The sequence below is a fragment of the Geotrypetes seraphini genome, chromosome 12 (genome assembly GCF_902459505.1).
Source record: "Geotrypetes seraphini chromosome 12, aGeoSer1.1, whole genome shotgun sequence".
In the NCBI taxonomy this organism is placed as follows: Eukaryota; Metazoa; Chordata; class Amphibia; order Gymnophiona; family Dermophiidae; genus Geotrypetes; species Geotrypetes seraphini.
In genome coordinates, this window is record NC_047095.1 from 68,229,158 (window position 1) to 68,249,303 (window position 20,146).

General features: G+C 44.1%; 1 protein-coding gene across 1 annotated transcript in view; it reads left to right on the forward strand.

Annotated features, from left to right (window-relative positions):
* The window catches only part of LOC117346336 (phosphatidylinositol 3-kinase regulatory subunit gamma), a 374,335-nt gene that overhangs the window by 233,570 nt on the left and 120,619 nt on the right, over window positions 1-20,146 (forward strand). The window contains exon 6 of the mRNA XM_033915736.1: window positions 8,414-8,431. Coding sequence (XP_033771627.1) covers window positions 8,414-8,431 — 18 coding nt within the window. The remainder of the gene's footprint in view (window positions 1-8,413; window positions 8,432-20,146) is intronic.

Sequence of the window (20,146 nt, forward strand, 5' to 3'; positions counted from 1 at the left end):
GAGAAATTTCTGAAAAAGATTAAACCCGTGTAACTATCATGATAAAAGGATTTATAGAATAAGTATGTTTTTATATAATTCCAATGCCCATAACAAGTAAAAATCACAGCTTATCTTTATATTTTGTGTCTCCAATTGCGTGCTGCAGAGGCTGTAATTTTGAAATGATAAGACCTTAGACTTTCCTCTCCTGGTAAAAGAAGACCATAAAATAATTTTAATACTAATTTTACTGGAGGTTGTAAATGGCCAGGGCTTTCTTTATTGCTTAGAACAGGACTTCCTGAGCCTGTACCAATGAATCAGGTTTTTAAGGTATCCACAATGAATATACATGAAATTAATTTGCATACATGAGAAACTCAATAAATTCAAATGTATCTCATGCTTATTCATTGGGGATAAGCAGAAACCTTGACTGGTTGTGTGGTCCGTAGGACAGGTTTGGGAAGCCTTGCATTAGAACTTTTTCTTGTAATATCTTTATGGACAGTTAAAAACTGTTGGCTCTGCTTAGTTACAGGACAAGATATTCATACTCTAGCTCGCATGTGTCAAACACAAAGCCTGCAGGCCAAATCCGGCCCACCTGGCCATGTTATGCAGCCTGCGGTGATTGTACGCCTGACATTACACTCTCCAGGAATCTGCTTGATTCCCAACTTCCCTACCTACCACCTCCTCGCTGCTGAAATTTGAAATCTTCAGGCAGCCGACATGAAGCCAGCCTCCTGCCGTCAGCCTGCCCCGGAACTGTTCTTTCTGCAGCATCCTGTCTATGTAGGAAGAGGAAGTGCTGCAGAAAGAACACTTCCGGGGCAGGCCGGCAGCGGGAGGCTAGCTTCGTGTCGGCTGCCTGAAGATTTTAAATTTCAGTGGCGGGGAGGTGGTAGATGGGGAAGGCATTGGAGACTGTCGTACCATAGGATCCAGATGAGCGGGGAGGGCTGGGGTTGTGAATGAGGGAAGGACATGCTGCATAGGTTGCAGGGGGAGGAGGGTTGGGAAAGGAAGAAGGACAGAGGCTGCACGGGCTGGGGGTTAGGAAGGGAGAGAAAGAGAGATGCTGCCAGTGGGTGAGAGAAGAGAAAAAGAAATTTCTTGGACATAAGTGTGTGGAGTGGGAGGGATAGAGAGATGGTATACATGGGGAAGAGGAAGAATTGTTGGACATGATAGTGGTGGAGAGGAGGGAGGTAGAAATGTTACACTGGGAGGGAGGAGAGATGGCTCAAAGAAGGGAGAGATGTCAGATTCCGGAGAAGGGTGATGGAAGGAGGGGAGAGAGATGCCAGACTGCAGGGAAGAGAGATGCCAGACCGCAGAAAGGAGAGAGATGTTAGACCTCAGGAAGAGGGAGGGAGGGAAGGAGAGAGAGGTGCCAGACCATGAAAGAAGAGAGAGATTCCAGGCTATGGGAAGGAGAGGATAAAGAGGCCAGACCATATAAGAGAGGGAAGGGGAAAGACAGAGTTGTCTGACCATGGGAGAGGGATGAGATGGTGCACAGGGATGGAGGGGAAGGGGAGACAGAGGGAGGAGATGGCGCACAGCAATGGATGTGGTAGGGAAGAGATAAGAAGAAATGCTTCTTATGAATAGATGGGAATAGGGGAGAAGAAAGAGGGAGGAGACGGTGCACATGGATAGATGGGAAGGGAAGGCATGGAAAGGTAGGTAGATTTTGAGAAGAAAGCAGAAAAATGGAAGAAAGTCGAATGTTAATGCTAAAGATGGATGTATGATCCAAATAGACCAGGGATTTTAAATTATAGTCTACTTGAGGGGGCAATACTTTCAAAATAGAACAAAACACAAAAGACCCCCCCCTCTCTTCAATACTGGGCAAGTTTCTCAAATAATGTCATCATATAACATTTAAAGGCTTTTAAATATTTAAATGTGCTCATAAGCTCTTCACACGTCTTTTTTCAACATCAAGTCAAGAACTTCAGTGAATCTTTGGTCTTTAAACTCTCTCCACTCTGGAATGATCTCCCCCCTTTTTTTTTTTTTTTTTTAAGGAGTTCCAGTTCATTTCAATTTTTCCGTAAATCTTTAAAAACTACTCTATTTACCAAACATTTTGAAAATTAATTCTTTTGAAATTTTGCTATTATCTTCTATTTATCATTTGTAAATCAATCCCTGTTTATTTAATTGTTGTAAACTGAGTCGAGCCTTCTCAGAATGATGACTCGGTATACAAAGTTAAGGTTTAGTTTAGTTTAATTCCAGGCACTGGTTTCTGTTTGTCTTCTGTTAACTTGCTCACCAGGTTCTCCATGCTCACCATTCATCTTCCATCTCTGTATCTTCCCTTCCACTGCTATATCCAACATTTATGTTTCTTTCCCACTGTCTACCATCTCTTTCTCTCCCTCTCTCTTTCTCTCTATGGGTATTTGTCTCTCCCTCCTTATCTATCCATGGGTCTCTCTCTCCCACTCCCTCTTTTATGGAATCTTTCTCCCTTCCCCCCCTCCAAGTCAGCTCTCTCCTTCCTTTCTAACTCACTCACTCCCCCCTGCAGTCCTGTCTTTTCTCTCCTACCTTCTCTCCCCCCAAATGTTGGCCTCTCTCCTCATTCCTTGCCCCGCGGTCCCCCTTCCTCATTCCTACCTTCCCAGCTGGCAGTGCTTTGCCTTACACGTTAGCACTACCAGCTGGCTAGTTGATTCGTCTCCTCTTGAGGAGATTCGAACTGGCCAGCCAACCAGCCGGCAGTGCTAGTATGTCAGGCAAAGCACTGCTGGCTGGGAAGGTAGGAGTGAGGAAGGGGGGCCACAGGGGAGTGAATGAGGAAAAACTGAAGGACACAATTTGGGGGGAGCCATGACCCCCATGTAACCCTGCTCTGACGACTATGCCTACAGCTGCCAGCCCCCTGCTGCTGTGCGTGTGCGACTCTGCCTGGCCCCGAGAGCCGTACTTTGTGGTGCAGCTCATAGCCACCCGCCTCAGATTGGTGGGGGATTGGCTGCAGGAGCCTGCTGCTATAACTCTGTAGCAGGATGAAGCTCTGCTCTTACAGCTGCCTCCTCTGCACCATCACTCCGATTGCGGTCCTATGTCTGCTGCAGGAGAGAAGGAGCTGAGATCGGACCACTGAATCAGTAAGGCCGATTTATTTATTTTTATTTATTTATTTATTTATTTTTAACAAAACGATTCGAATCAATTCAGCCAGAGTGAATCAGCATTTGAATTGAGAATCGGTGAATACCCTTAGGTTCCTTGATTTAGTAGGTCTTTAGCAGATTTAGATTCCCTTGCAGACCAGTTTTATGAGATTTTTGATATAGATGTTAAAGGATACACCTCACATTCCTCAACCCCTCCCCCCCCCCCCCCCCACCGCACTCTTTATTCCTTTCTGAAGCTCTCTGTTTTGCTTTATCTAATACATAGATTTTAACTATAATTCTAGTATCTCCACATTATTCCGCTCTGCAACAATTGAGGCTGAGGAGCAGATGCCAGATAGAATCAAAAACTTTTTTGAAGTTATTAAAGCATGTAAATCTTTTTGCAGAGTGCTTTTTTTTTAACCTATCTAGGCAAGGTAGAGCTGCCCGATTCCTGATTCACTTTTGAATCGATTCAATCTGTAGGCCTAGCATCATCATGGTCCAGGAACTTCTCCACAGCGGTAGCCCTCACAACACGCTGCTCATGCCGGCATTGGGCTTTCCTCTCTGCCAGGTCCTGCCTTTGCAGAAACAGGACCCAACTTCCTGGAGGCCCCCAACCCAGGTATAAGAACCACTGTGCTATTTAAAAGTATATATGTGATCCTGAGACTTAGGTCAATTAAGCCTTGCTCAAAACAAGGCCCGATGCCAGCAAGAGCAGCATGTTGTGATGGCGTCAGGGGGGGGGGGTCTGACAAAGTAAGAGATCAAGTGATTGAAGGAAGAAGGGGAGGGGGAAGGGAATAGGGGGAGTTTTCAAGCCTTGGGGGGGGCTTGGATGAAGGGTGCTGAATCTCGAGGGTGAGGGAGGAGGAAAAAGGATGCCTTACCATAGGGCAGGCATGGAAGGAGATGGCCTGGAGACAAGAAAGAGATTACATAAGACTGTGGGGAGAGTGGGAGAGGCTGAAGTCAAGAACGGAGGAAAAGAGACAGAGATGCTAGAAGAGCAGAGGGAAGAGAGAGAGAGAGAAATGTGGAGAGAAGAGTGGGAAAGAGGCTAAATCCACAAATTGAGAGAAAAAGAAAGAGATGCTTGCCCTAGGATGAGGGGTGTCGGAGGAGAAAGGAAACAGAGGGGAAAAAGCTGGACAGAAGGAGAAGCAGGGCCACAGGGGGAGGGATGGAGACACAGTGGATGGAAGGGGCAGAGAGAGAAGGCAGACGGAAGGGAAAGAGAGGGCTGACAATGGATGGAAAGAAGAGAGTGAAGATTAAAGCAGAAATGACAAAAGGTAGAAAAAAGATGTTTTGGTTGCTTTATTGTAGCTGTATTGATAAATGTTTTTAAATAGAAAATGGAAATAAAGTAATCTTAAAGTAATTTTAATACATTTTTTTACTAACCAGGTCAGGACAGAATACTGTAACTGCAGTATACTGTACTGGCCTCTGAAAGCTAATTTATGTTTAAGTATTTTTATTGAATTTTCAATGAAGTGCAAAACAAATTAAACAAATATGCAAACCAAATTCTCTCATATGTGCACAAACCAATCCCCCCACCCCCCACGTGGATAGGATTAGAGTCCAGCAACAGTTCATGTAGCATGTGGTCATCTTCACAAGTTCAGTAATCTACTGTGAGCTTGGGGAGTAAGATCCATCCAGAAACATTCCCAAGTCTGACAAAAGCAACGACCCCGACCTAGATCAAGGTCCCCAACCTGTCTCCACTCCAAAGATGCATGTTCGATCATCTGAAAGCTAATTTAAAAAATGGATTAGTCCAATAAAATGATATTTTCTTATTTTCCATTTTTGTTTTATTTCTGTTTGTTAATTTGTAAAGTGGTGATTGTTATTTGTCAGGGTTTTTTTTTTTTTTCAATATCTATCTATATTTTGCACAGTATTAGGGGACATGTGTTACTGTTTCTGTGGTGTTGCATTGTATGCAGAGTCTGGCTTCCTGGCTGTTTAGTTTTAACTTTTGCCTACATATTTCTGTCTTTAGTTTATGATTACTTATTACATACTAGGCGAGGGTATATCTGGGTTCTGTGTGTATGAAAAGGACATGGTTTTCTGTTAGTATTGACTGTTCAGGATCGATCTGTATTAATCTGGTTTGTTTAATATAGATCGATCCTGCACAGTCCTCGCTGCAAGACCACTGACCCTTGTCCCTTTCTATCTTACAGTTAACCCTAAGGTTACCGGATTTTACTTTAGTAAAATCCGGACCCCTAGACCTGCCCCCACATCTACCCAGTTCCACCCATCCCTGCCCCATTACGCCCCAGTCCTCAAAAAGGCAGACATTTCTGGGGAAATCCAGACGTCAGGTAACCCTAGTTAGAAAATTGATTCAATAGTCCAAATTGAATTGACATTTTTTTCCCTGAATCAGGCAGCTCTACTGCAAGGTAACAAACTTGCCAGTGGCTTGAGTTGACTTTCGGTTTTCTTAGGAACTGTGGTACTGCTGGTACTTATGCCAAGTCTGGGCTAACTACAAGATAGAAAGGGACAAAGGTCAGTGGTCTTGCAGCGACATGCATTCATTTTCATGACACAGCCATCAGCTTGAGGTTTTTAAAGATTTAGCACATACCAGCCATTCTGTGTGGCACAATGCAAAACCAGCTAATTGGCCTTTATGCATCCTTGTAATGCTCTAAGTCAGTGGTTCCTAACCCTGTCCTGGAGGACCACCATTCCAGTCGGATTTTTGGGATAGCCCTAATGAATATGCATGGTGCAGATTTGCATGCCTGTCACCTCAGCTATATGCAAATCTCTCTCATACATATTCATTAGGGCTATCCCAAAAACCCGACTGGCCTGATGGTCCTCCAGGACAGGGTTGGGAACCATTGCTCTAAGTCAAGGGTAGGCAATTCTGGTCCTCGAGAGCCAGAGCCAGGTCAGGTTTTCAGGATCTCCACCATAAATATGCATGAGATGGATTTGCATGCACTGCCTCCTTGAGACGCAAACCTATCTCATGCATATTTATTGTGGATATCCTGAAAACCTGACCTGGGTACAGTTCTCGAGGACCGGAATTGCCTACCCCTGCTCCAGGTCAGGGGTAGGGAACTCCGGTCCTCGAGAGCCCTATTCCAGTCGGGATTTCAGGATTTCCCCAATGAATATGCATTGAAAGCAGTGCATGCAAATAGATCTCATGCAGATTCATTGGGGAAGTCCTGAAAACCCGACTGGAATACAGCTCTCGAGGACCGGAGTTCTCTACCCCTGCTCTAGGTAAATGGTACGAGTTCTGATAGTGGACAGCATGCGAAAAGGAGCCTGCTCTGGAACAAATGAAGCAGCAAAACACTGATTTGTTGCTAAGAAGCCATATTAAAAAGGCATTGTGCTAAAAAAATAAATAAAAAAATACTGAGGAGAAAGCTCTACTCTCAATGCAGCACTCTGCACAGAGTAGGCAGATTGGCTGTGGGGGTGGGGATGGAAAAGACCTATATGGTGTAGTGTTACAGTGACTAGGGGATAAATGAAGCATCCTGCTCCATTTCCATTACTGGTTCAGCACAAAATGATTTTTTTTTCCTAGGGCTCAAATGCTATCTCATCGTAAGATACCTATGTCCAAGCACAGTACAGGGTAAAGCTTTAGATTCTTGCCCAGAAATAGCTAAGAAGAAAAAATTTAAAAATTTAAATTGAATCAGGTTGGGCAGACTGGATGGACCATTTGGGTCTTTATCTGCCATCATCTACTATGTTACTATGTTACATCCTATCATTCTTGTGCAACTGGACTGGTAGTCTTGACCATCGGGTTAAACCCCCCTATTAGTTGCGAGAGTTGTAGAGGGCCCACTGTTTGTTTTCATGCTCCACTTCCCATCACTGTGGAATGAGCTCCTCCCCCTCAGTCTTTCGCTCTACAAGCGAGTAGGGAGCCTGTCTGTTCTACTTGACTTTCATCTTTATAATTTTCTGTTTTTTTAATTATCTGGTCAGAGGCTTTCGGTGCTGCAGACAGTGGATCTCGGTCACCCCGGGGCATCTCTGACTGCGAGAAGATACAGACTATCAGCGCTGAGGTCTGTAACCCACAGGCACATGCCTCGCATGATTCCTGGGTGACCAGTCTGCATCAGTAGTTCTCAGAGTTCAGGATCCATACCCTCGGGAGCAATCTTGCCCCAGGTTTGTCCGCAGTGGGCTTGAGTGGCTCGCCCCAGGTTCTGTCCACAGTGAGCTTGAGCACAGACTGAGCGGGTCGAGTGTTCCTGGTGGCTCCAGATTGGCTGAGGCAGCTGTGGTATGCAAATTTAGTGTGTCTGAAGAGGGATGAGGCTCTTGGGCTTCCTTGTTATTCGAATCTTCTCTCACAGGGTCCTGTCACTCTGGAGGATCCGGAGCACTTTAGCCTTACAGCATGGCTCTTGAAGGCGAAGCCTTAGGGCATAAAGGATATTCATCTGAAGTCGTTGCCATACTGCTGATGTCTAAGAAGCAGTCCACATTGGTGGCCTACGTGAAAACCTGAAAATGTTTCAGGAATTGGTGTGATCAACAATGCTCAGATCCAGTGACCACATCAGTTTCGGTGGTGCTTGACTTCCTGCAGGACGGTCTGAAGAAGGGACTGGTAGTTGGCTCTCTCAAGGTACAGATAGCCAGAATTTCCTGCTTCAGAGCACAGGTCAGCAAGCATTCACTGGCATCCCATCCGGATGTTTCTAGATTTCTGAAGGGAGCCTTACGTCTTCCCCTTCCAGTGTGCCACCCTTTTCCACCCTGGAACCTTAATTTGGTCTTGCAGGCACCTGCAAAGGTCCTGTATGATCCTTTGCAGGAGGCATCAATGATAGATCTGACAGCTAAGACAGTTTTTGTAGTGGCTGTGACATCAGCGAGAAGGGTGTCAAAGCTGCAGGTGTTGTCCTGCAGGGAACCCTTTGCATCTCAGAGGCTAATGTCTGAGCCATTCAGGGTCTTGGGCTCCTACCCGTGTATCACATGATGCACCAAGGAGGGAAGGCCTACCATTTTCAATTGGCGAGCCTTGAAGGTAGAGGGACTGTGCTTTCCTTCTGCATCCAAGGGAAAAGGTACTTGAGGTTGGGGTAGCATCTGGTGGCAGGATGCCCACTCCCTCCTGCCTTTTTTTTTGGGGGGGGCCTCCATTTTGGCAGAAGGGAGTTGGCTTCAATCGGACGGGAGAAACGGGGATTACAATGAACCTTCAGTGCATCAATAGCTGTTTTTGCATTGGATCAGAGAGACCCATACAGTCTTTCCAGTCCTCTTTAGTGCATCCAGGCCTGAGTGGGTGGAGCTCATCTCAGAATGATGGGAGGTGGAGCATGAAAACAAACAGCGGGCTCTCTACAACCTTCACAACTAATAGGGGCTTAACCCAATGGTCAAGATTATAATTCCTGTTTAAAAGAAAGCACCTAATCTTTTCTTCTGTCTACTAGAAACATGCAGTAGAATTGTGAACAGATTGAAGGGGAGGGAAATGGCTCAATTGGTAACCTGGGAGGATCAGGTTGCAGTAGTCTATGTGAGAGGTGATGAGAATATGGATAAGGGTTTTGATAGTGTAGGACCATGTGTGATTTACCCACTCTTACACCCTCCCCCTGCCCCACTGCTTCACCATTGCCCTTGATATGGGCATTGTGATAGTGTATTCAGAAAGGAAGGGATGAATTAGATAAACAACAGAGAGAGGAGTCAAAGATGACCCCCAAGGTTACAAACAGAGGAGCTACTTTTCCCCTCGTGAAGCTGCCATTTCCCCTTTTCCCACTGCCCTCTTTGTTCTGATGAACCTTTAATCAGAAAAGTCTTTTAAACCCCCTTTTACTAAACCGCGATAGAGGTTTTTAGCTCAGGGAGCCGCGCTGAATGCTCCGTGCTGCTCCCGACGCTCACAGGAACTCTATGAGCATCGGGAGCAGTGAAGAGCATTCAGCGCGGCTCCCTGTGCTAAAAACCTCTATCGCGGTTTAGTAAAGGAGGGGGGGGGGGTATTTTGGAACACCACTATCTTTTCTAAAATGTCTCCTGACTTAGAAAGTACTTGTTCATAGTCTCAGGAAGGAACCAAAAGAACTGGATTTTTTTTTTATTAATTCATATTTCATTTTCATATTTGACAATAAGTGCACAAAATATTATATTACAAGTTCTTACACAACATCACTTTGATATCTACTACATAAAATCTAATAATATGTTTAACCCCTCCTTCACCACCCACCCTTCATCTACTTTCCAACCAAAATATACACATATTACAAAACATATTATAACATATTATGTAACATTATTACCAATACCCTCCCCCTTTGGTGTGCCAAAAAGAAGAAAAAGAAAAGAAGAGAAGAAGTGATGACTATTCACTGCAATATTTTGTCAATGGCCCCCATATTTTATAAATTTAGTATATGTCCCTCTTTGTATTGCTATTACTCTTTCCATTTTGAATATATGACAAATTGTATTCCACCAAAATGTATAACTAAGGTTACTATGATTCTTCCATTTGTTGGTTATATGTTGAATGGCAACCCCTGTCATGACTAATAAAAGCTTGTTATTCTCTGGTGAAATTTGACTTTTTTTCCTCATCATCATTCCAAATAATACTGTGTCGTAAGAGAGTGCTACATGATTTTCCAACATTACATTTATTTGAGGCCAAATAGCATTCCAAAATATTTTAATATAGGGACAATAATAAAGTAAATGATCTAATGTCCTGGGTTCCAAATTACAATGCCAGCATCTATTAGACTTAGAACTATCTAATTTTTGCAAACGTACAGGGGTCCAAAACACTCTATGTAACAAAAATAACCAAGTTTGTCTCATAGATGCTGACACTGTACATCTCATTCTCTAAGACCAAATTTGTGGCCATTGAGAACTGGATTTTTTAAAATGGAAACTCAACATGACTGAGAGGGAAGGTTTGTGTCAAAGAGAACTAACTGACCTTGAAAAATAGTATGACAAAGACCCTCACTCTACAAATCGTTGAACATTTCTTAGACCACTGCCGATGCATGTATTCCTTTTCACACTTTCTCCTATTTTTCTCCAATATCTACAAGTCCCTATTACACGAGAAAAAGTAGGCCTACGACAGGAGTACACAACCTCTGTCCTCGAAGACCGTAACCCACTCAGATTTTCCGGATTTCCAGAATGAGTACCCATGAGATCTATTCCATACAGCGGAGGCACAGCAGGCAAACATCTCATGCATATTCATATCCTAACAAATCTTTTAACCCAACTGAGCGGTCGTCCTTGAGGGCAGAAGTTGTGCACCCATAATATAGGATAACCCAGTTTTCTGAGCGGCTGCTGTAGCACAGTGACCAAGGCTGGGTTTGGCACGGGTCTTTCCATACCTCCCTCTAGTCTATGCAATTGTTTGCCCTAGCCTCCAATCAGATTTCCAAAGCAAGATTTCCAAACTGAACACATATCCCTTCTGTAGTGCAGCTTTGAGAACATCCCGGAGAACTGTTTAAACTCAGTGACCTCTGGCACTGCTCCAAGAACAACCACAACCATTTAAACTCAGATTTTGGATATCGGCCAGCTCTGGATTTCAAGCCCTGGCTAACCGCAGTCATGTGGAGGGAGGGGGGCAAGTTTAAATCAGGTGGAGACATCTTTCAGCCAGATCAAGAATCCAAAGAAAGCTTTCTATGTGCCTTCAGGGCAGAACCTTTTCATTTCCCTGACAGGAAACACAACACCCTATATCACCAAGCTTATGAAATAAGGGGAGGGGAGTGCGATAGCCATGCAGGCTTCATATGTGATCATCTGTGGCTGAATAAGGTAGAAATTCAGTTGATAGAGTGCACAGAGAAGGACTTTTATCAGCCTTCTGTCCACAGAGTGCCCTTTTATGTGGCTGGTACTCCCTGCTTGTTGCCCTATACTGAACAGCTCCCCAGTTGATCAAGTCACAACGGTTAATTAGCCTGGAAATTGATGGTGAATGTAATAAAGAGATTAGGTTCTCACCTTGCTAATATCTTTTCTATAGAAGGGTGTGTCATTCTGGACAGTAGGGTATTCTCCCCATGCTCGTGAGCCATGCAGAAGGAATCCACTCCAAGTTTTCAACTCCTCCTCTTTCTCCAGAGGCCTCAACTGCCCCCTTCAGTTTGTACCAAGGCAGGCAATAGCCCTATATAAAAACACATGAGAATGAAGGGTACAGGGAGACTCCCTGAAACACATTTCTGCTCTGCTCTGAAAGAAACATAGAAACATGACGGCAGATAAAGGCCAAATGGCCCATCTAGTCGGCCCATCCACAGTAACCATTATCTCGTTCTCTCTACGAGAGATCCCACGTGCCTGTCCCAGGTCCTTTTGAATTCACACACAGTCTCTGTCTCCACCACCTCTTCTGGGAGACTGTTCCACGTATCTACCACCCTTTCTGTAAAAAAGTACTTCCTTAGATTACTCCAGAGACTATCTGTTAAAGCTGTTATATGTATTTTGCCTTTACTTTTTGATTTACCCTTGTATGTTATTGGTGCTTAGCACTATCCTATAAACTAGTGTTTCTCAACCTTTTCAAGCCAAGTACCCCCCTAAGCCTAACAAATACCAACTGAGTACCCCCGGCCAAACTCCGACCCAAACTCCGCCCCTGATTCCACCTCCATAATAATAATATTAATTGCTGCTTGGTTGGCCCGGACCTTCTCTCCGACGTCAGAATTGATGTTGGGGGAAGGCTTATGCAATCACTGCATGTGCCTGGCCTTTTTGGAGTTGCGGCAGCAGCGTTGGGGGAATTAAATGGAGCCGGCGGTTTGCCCACGTACGCAGGTTGAAAAACCCTGCTATAAACCACTTGCAGAGTTACTTTCTGTCCATGTGACTAACATGTAAGTGCAGGCATTTACACTTCTCCCTCGTTATTCGCGGGGGATAGGGGCAGAGCCGGACCGCGAATGGCGAAAAACCACGAATATCCGGCTCAGACCCACCCCCGCCTCCCTTCCGCCTTCCCATGGCATCCTGGCCTTACCTGGTGGTCTAGCTGGTTTTTGGGGCAGGAGCGATCTTCCTACGCTCCTGCCCCATGCAGATAGCCATTAAGAAATGGCTGTGGGGAGTTCCCGTAGTCTCTCGAGAGACTACGGGAACTCCCCATAGCCAATTCCTAAGGTAAAGCCAGGATGCCAGGGGGAAGACAAAAATAGGGAGGGGGTTTTTCCCTCCTCCCCCCCCCCCAAAAAATCACGATTATGTGAAATCGCGAGTAGGGAAACTGCGAATGGGGAGGGGGAAGTGTATAACCAGGCCTAAATGTCAGTGCCTAAATTGGGCACAGATTAGGCTTAATATTTAGTAACGTGCCAAACTTATAGGACTGTCCTTGACCTGCCCATGTTCCACCCCTGGCCATGCCCCCTTTTGAGACCCAGGCACTAGAATTGTTGTGCAAGTAAAGTCTAATTAGTACCAGTAATCGCTTGTTATTATTGGTGCTGATTGGTTTATTAACCAATTAAGTTGGGTGCGCAAATCGTTAATGCGCACAGGTTTGCGCGTGCAACTTTGGTCGCAGTATAGAGAATCTGGGGGGAAAAAAGTGTTTGTGTGCTAGCGCAGCTTTGAACTCGATAACTTTCGTAAGCAGGAAATTGTCATCAGAAAACAACTGACGAGGGCAAATTCTCCACAAAATCCTGTGTCTTCTGTTTAGGTCTCGGAGCGAAAGCCCCAGTGCACATTTCACACAAGATTTTTCCTCTCTCCGTTTTATCTCATCCAAGACTTGCAAGAAATTAAAGCCTCGGGAAATAGACAGCATTTGAGACAAATGCAAGTAAAGTCACATGCACACACACACAATTGTCTGCATACTGTCACTTTGGGTTTTCTTTTACTGGTTACTTTGGTCTTACTTCTCCTGAAGCTAATCATTCTCCATATGGCTCCCAGTCCGTGGCAAGTAGTTAAATCCAGTTAAATCTCTAAATCTCACATCAACCCAAGATTCCTGGGATGATTAATTGCCATTAGAGTCCCCATTAGTGGTTGTAAAGTCAGCAGAGCTGAAATGTTGGCCTTTGTCTGGGATTACAGAGGAAATAAACACTGTTTCCTGCCCTCCGGTTTAAAAGCGCTGGCTCTCACCTCTGAGAATCGGATTAAAACATAAAAAATTGTGCTGTCTGTCTGGAGCCTGATGGAGAAATGCTTCTGATAGGAAGCGCCATACTGGTCTCTTCGAGGTTTAGCGCCTCCGTTTTTGTCATCGCAGCATTTATAGATAGTTGTGTTCTTAAAAGTTAAAAACATGCTGATTAGACAAAGAGAGACATCAAAATTAGATGGAATTAGTTTCAACTACTGATCTCTGAATCCGGTGCCGCTTGTTCATTTCCTTTAGCTCAAGGCTTGTTGCTGAGTTGGGAAGTGATGTCGCAGAAAGTGTGCTCACGGATCAGCGAAGAATGCAAGACAGGAGGGATTTCGATATGTCCAATTTGTTGAACTCTGGGCCTGGACTTCCAACAGTGATAATAGGACACCACCGGGGCATTGTTTCTTTATAAATTAACATGGGGAATGAAGGAAAATTTTCTACCCTCATGACTGTAAATTTCAAGTCATTTCCCCCAACTTCTCTCACTCTTCATTCTTTTTAACCCAAGCCCAGCCACGTTATCTTACTAGAAACCTCTCATTACTGCAGTGAAATTACATTACATTACATTAGGGATTTCTATTCCTCCATTACCTTGCGGTTCAAGGCGGATTACAAATGGATTGTCAGGACATTAGAAGTATTTAGGGAGTAGTTTGTACATTTCTTTGAGTTGCTAAGGATTACATCTGAATTGTCATAGTATTAGAAGTACATATGGAGTAGTTGCAGGTCATGCTTGGGACAGTTCTGATTGTGTTAGTTCGGTTTTACGTGTTTTTTGACTAGAAGGGTTTTTATTTCTTTTTTGAAGGTTTTGTAGTCTGTGGTCGAGGTCAATAGGTTGTAGAGTTGGGGGTCGAGTGTTAGGAGGTTGTTGTACAGTTTTTTTGTTTTGACGTTTTTGGTTGGAGGGTGTGTGCATGGTGCGTGAGTTCTCCTATGTCTGGTTGAGGTGGATTGAATTAATCGATTGTTCCAATAGGCTGGGTTGTCTCTGTTAATTGCTTTAAATAGTAGGCAATAAAATTTGAAATGTATTCTCGTTTGTATTGGGAGCCAATGTGAGTCGTGGTATGCCTCTGTGATGTGGTCAAATTTCTTCAGTGAGTAGACCAGTCTAATGGTTGTGTTTTGTATTGTTTGTAGTTGTTTTATCATGGTTGGTGTGCAGGGGAGATTTAGGATGTTGCAGTAGTCTATGAGACCTAGGATTAGGGATTGAACCAAGAGTTGGAATTGTTTTCTGTCTCAGCAAAGGAACGGCCAAGGCCACAAAGGAGCCTGTCTAGCTTGCTGCCAATGCTGCTGGTTTGTAAATAAGCTACATTTCTTTCTGTCTCACGGTCGGAGGGAGAGATGGGCCGGCACGGGGGGGGGGGGGGGGGGGCGCGGCAGCGGAGGGGAGATAGAAAGATGCTACACAGGGGGATGGGAGGAAAGGAGGGATACAAGCTGCAACGGTTCTGCTGCACAAGGGATGGGAGGGAGAGTTAAAAAGATACTGCACAAGGGGATGGATGACAGGGGAGGAAAGATGTTGTACATGTGGGGGAGAGAAAGGAAAGAGGAAGAATTGGGGTGAGGGAGAGGAAGGGGAGATCAAGTACATGGAAAAAAATAAGCCCTACCCGAAAATAAGATCTAGTGCCTTTTTGGGGCCCCAAATGAATATAAGACACTGTCTTATTTTGGGGGAAACATGGTAGTGGCCTTATCATCAAGCTACCTCTGCTTTCAGAGGCCGGGGGAGGGGGTATGCATCAACAGCTCTGAAATACTGTTGCAAGTAGGGTTACCAGATGTCCGAATTCCCCGTAAAGCCAAAATCTAACCCCCCCCCATCCCCCACAAATCTCAGTAAACACACCATCTTATCAAATGCAAGTTTTTCCTGTACAATACATGTACAAGGAAACTTCAAGAAAAAGGTCCCCCTAGGTGCAGGAAGGACCCCCTTCTCCTGACACTATGTGCATTAACCACATCTAGGACACTAAGTTTTCCCAGCTTTATTAAACTTTGATATAGTGCTGAAGCGGTGTTCAAAACTAGAGAATAAAAATATTTAAAAACTTGGGGGAATATGACAAAGACAAAAACATTACAAAACGTACAGGAACAAAGGGAAGGGAGGGCTGAACGACGATTGTCATCGGAAAGAAGAACGCCAGTGGACAACATGGGGGAGGGGGAAAGCTATGCTCTTCCTTTATTGGAGTCTCAGCTGCATTTGTTCCCCAAAAATAAACTTTTTTTTCCTTGAAATTTCAGTGTCTACAAGTTTTCAAGTTTATTAAAGTTTTGATTTGAACGCAACATCGATAGTGAGTCTAACATCGATAGTGAGTCTAACATCGATAGTGAGCAAACTAATGGAAACTCTAATCAAACACCAATTAGATAAGATCCTGGATGAAGAGAATCTACGGGATCCCCGACAACATGGATTTACTAAGGGGAGATCCTGCCAATCCAACCTGATCAGCTTCTTTGACTGGGTAACGGGGAAGCTGGATATTGGGGAGTCCCTGGACATCGTGTACCTGGACTTTAGCAAAGCATTCGATAGCGTATCACACCGCAGGTTACTGAGCAAGATGAGTTCTATAGGATTAGGTAACACATTGACGAAATGGGTTGGGAGCTGGCTTGGAGGTAGGCTCCAAAGGGTGGTGGTGAACGGCACCCCCTCCGAAATGACGGAGGTGATTAGTGGAGTACCACAGGGCTCAGTCTTGGGCCCAATCCTATTCAACATCTTTATAAGAGACTTGGCAGAAGGGCTTCGAGGTAAAATAACATTATTCGCCGATGACACTAAACTGAGTAATGTAGTGGGCAAATGCACAACAGACGAAGATTCAGTGCCCGACAACATGATGCACGACCTACTCCTACTGGAGCGATGGTCTAGGACATGGCAACTCAACTTCAATGCCAAAAAATGCAAAGTTATGCACCTGGGCAGCCAGAATCCATGCAAGTCTTATACCCTTAATGGCGAGATCCTAGCAAAAACGGTAGCAGAACGAGACTTGGGGGTAATCGTCAGTGAGGACATGAAGTCTGCCAATCAAGTGGAGCAGGCTTTGTCCAAGGCAAGACAAATCATGGGCTGCATACGAAGGGGTTTCGTCAGTCGTAAGGCGGAAGTCATTATGCCATTGTATAGATCCATGGTGAGGCCCCACCTGGAATACTGTGTGCAATTCTGGAGGCCGCATTATCGCAAGGATGTGCTGAGACTGGAGTCGGTGCAAAGAATGGCCACCCGGATGGTCTCGGGACTCAAGGATCTACCATACGAAAAACGGCTTGACAAATTACAGCTATACTCGCTCGAGGAGCGCAGAGAGAGGGGGGACATGATTGAGACGTTCAAGTATCTTACGGGCCGCATCGAGGCGGAGGAAGATATCTTCTTTTTCAAGGGTCCCACGACAACAAGAGGGCATCCGTTGAAAATCAGGGGCGGGAAACTACGAGGTGACACCAGGAAATTCTTTTTCACTGAAAGAGTGGTTGATCGCTGGAATAGTCTTCCACTACAGGTGATTGAGGCCAGCAGCGTGCCTGATTTTAAGGCCAAATGGGATCGGCACATGGGATCTCTTCACAGGGCAAAGGTAGGGGAGGGACATTAAGGTGGGCAGACTAGATGGGCCGTGGGCCCTTATCTGCCGTCTATTTCTATGTATGTTTCTATGTATATCAAGTAATTTCAATGCGTATAACAATAATAATTTAGGGGGGGACAAATAAAAACTATTTAAAACAATAAACGTACAATCTTATCCATAATTATTTAAAGATACATAAGGAATACAAAGATAAATGACATTTGTTTAAAAATAAAAAAAAAACCAAAAAGAAAAACATTTAGGGAAGAACAACATCAGGAGGGGTGTTAAAAGATTTTTGGTGAAACTTGGTCTAAAAGTAATTGTTGTTGTTGTTTTTTTTTTTAATAAAAAAAGACTTAATCTAAAGGAGAATAGAAAAAATCAAGAAATATTGTCTGATCTAAGCTTCATATGCATCTTTATATAGATGGCTTTTTAGATTGCTTTTAAATTTTTCTAAGGAAGTTTCAGCGCACAGAAAATAGGAAGTTTGTTCCAAAGCTGGGATCCCAAGATAGAAAAAGTTGTGGTTCTTCTAGTGCCAATTACTTTCAATGATGAAATTATCATAGTTTCATACTTTTACAGCTGTAATTGTCTATGGCCTATATCTGGTTTATTCTTACTGTACGCTGCCTTGGGTGAATGTCTTCAAAAAGGCAATAAATAAGTCTAAAGAAATGAATTGAAATATTCAGTCATAAAAGATACCAAGCATGTAGCGTGTGGTATAATAATACTCTAAGAATCTTCTAGAAACCCAAAACGATCAAACTAGAAGAAGAAATTAATTTATCTACAGTCCATTCTAGTTATTTGCGGTAGTACAGTTCCTGAAAATGTTCGTGAACTGCAAAATTGCAAATAATGAAATATGGCCTGCCTTGGAAGTAGAGAATGACACGGTGAGCGCAAGGTTGACGGCGCGCCGAAGAAAAGCACTATTTTAAAGGGCTCCAACATTGCGCTGGGGTTGTGGGGGCGAAACGGGGACGTAAAAAAAAAAATGGTCACCACAAAGACGGGGAGAAGGCCATTCACCACCCCGCGGAGCAGTGAATGTGAATGGCCTTCTCCCCACAGTTAACAGAGGATCATGTTGAAAATCACGGGGTCCAGCAGCCCCCTCCCTCCTTCCTCCCAATTGCGCTCCAGCAGCTCCCTCCTTCCCCTTATCTTCACTGGCTTACTTTAATTTTCATCTTAACAAGCCTCCGAGGACTTTCCAGCAGCCGCATATGACTTCAAGGCTCCGGCGGCTTGTTAAGATGAAAATTAAAGTAAGCCAGTGAAGGTAAGGGGAAGGAAGGGAGGGAGGTAGCTGCTCAACCGCGGCGGGTGGGAGGGGGGTGTAGAAGAACAGATGCTGTACACTTTGGTGGGGAATAAATGTGGGAGCGGGGACAGGGATGGAGTTCGCGGTGACAGGATGGGGACGAGCTCACGGGGACAAATTTTTTTCCCCATGTCATTCTCTACTTGGAAATCTTTATTCTACAGTGACACTGCGCAGAGGCTGCCTGCAGATTTAAAATTACAGCAGCTGGGAGGAGGTGGGTGGGGGAGTAGAGCCATAACTGACCCTTCTGATCACCAATTTTGGGGGGAAGCCACGGCCTCTGTTGCCTCCCCTGTTCCAACACCTATGCTGGAGTTTATGGGAAAAATAGAGGTTAGATTCCAGCAGTTCACATTGTGCCTCAAAACCACAGAAAGTAAACAGTGAATCCTATGGGAAAATAGAGTTAGATTCCTGCATGAAGTACCTGTAATTCACTCTCCAGATGCCTGGGGGTCATATCTGGAAACAAAACCTGACCGAGAGATGATAGTGAAAGCAAAAAAGCTCTTTTTTTAAAGTGCTGGTCCACAAATACATGAACACTGCGTCGTGAATGGGGAATTTGGTTCCAATTGATGCAACCGTGAATAATGAGAACAGACTGTAGCTCCTTCCTCCTTCCATCAACTGATGCCTTATTTTTAAGATGATGATAATGATTTATAAATATAATACTCTCAGTATTAGAGACTGCGAGTATCTCCTCTAAAAATTTACAAAACAAAATGTCTGGTGCAAGTGAATGAGTTTTAGGAAACATCAAGAAACACAGGTTCTTATTCAATTTTCCATCATCTCTATGTTAAAATGTAAACTCAAGCTATCCTTAATCCCAGAGAGTAAAGACAGTTTGCAGTGTTGCAACCCATGTCTCCAAAGATTTACATTCCTTCCCCAGAAACACAAACTTGACATTCATCTCTGAAGTTTCTGTGCCAGCTCCTTAGTAAATTCACAAAGCTGTGGAACAGAGGGTTTAATTAAACCCTCAATCCTAATGAAAACTTGCCAGATATCACTCAAGGATATTTAACCAGGCGTGTCCATTACCGATACCACACTGGGAAAAAGGCAGGAAAATCAGACAAAACCAAATACAGCCTGTGCAAAAGGGAATAAGATAGGGTCATGTCTCAATTCCAAAGGAAACTATGATTGTAGCTGGGGTGGGGGGAGAGAAGGGAGAGAGTGGATTTGCTATTGGAGATCAGGGTCTTTGTGACCTGATTTGGCCACTGTTGGAAGCAGAACATTGGCTTAGAAGGCATGTTCTTATGACAACCTGAATCTAAGAAGAAGGGGAGGGCGTCTTGAGAAATTGCCTATTCCTTTTACATTACATTACATTAATTACTTCTATTCCGCCTGTACCTTGCAGTTCTAAGCAAAATGCTTATCCACTGGGGCACTCCCAGTTATAGGAGCCAACTGCCCGATTCAGGAAAAAAAATTTGATTCAATTCGATTCAGACTATTGAATTGGTTTTTCGATTCAATTTGATTCGATTTTCCTGCACAATTGGGTGTTTTTTGTTTTGTTTTTTTCAAACATCCTGGTGGGTTTATTTTATAGCTTTTTCACCCCCTTTGCCTTCTCCTAACCATATTGGCGCTGTGGGGTAAACAAAATAAACAAACAAAAAAGACTTTTCCTCTCTCTGTTAAATCCTAGCTCACATTTAAGGTCTAACACCAGCTCTGGCAGGATACATGTTTCAAATCTGACATATTGTAATCACAAAACAGAAAATAAAATTAGTTTTTCTACCTTTTGTTGTCTTGTCATTATTCAAATTTTGTTGGTCTCAGGCTCTGGTTGTCTTCTGATAACTTACTTGCCAGGGTCTCC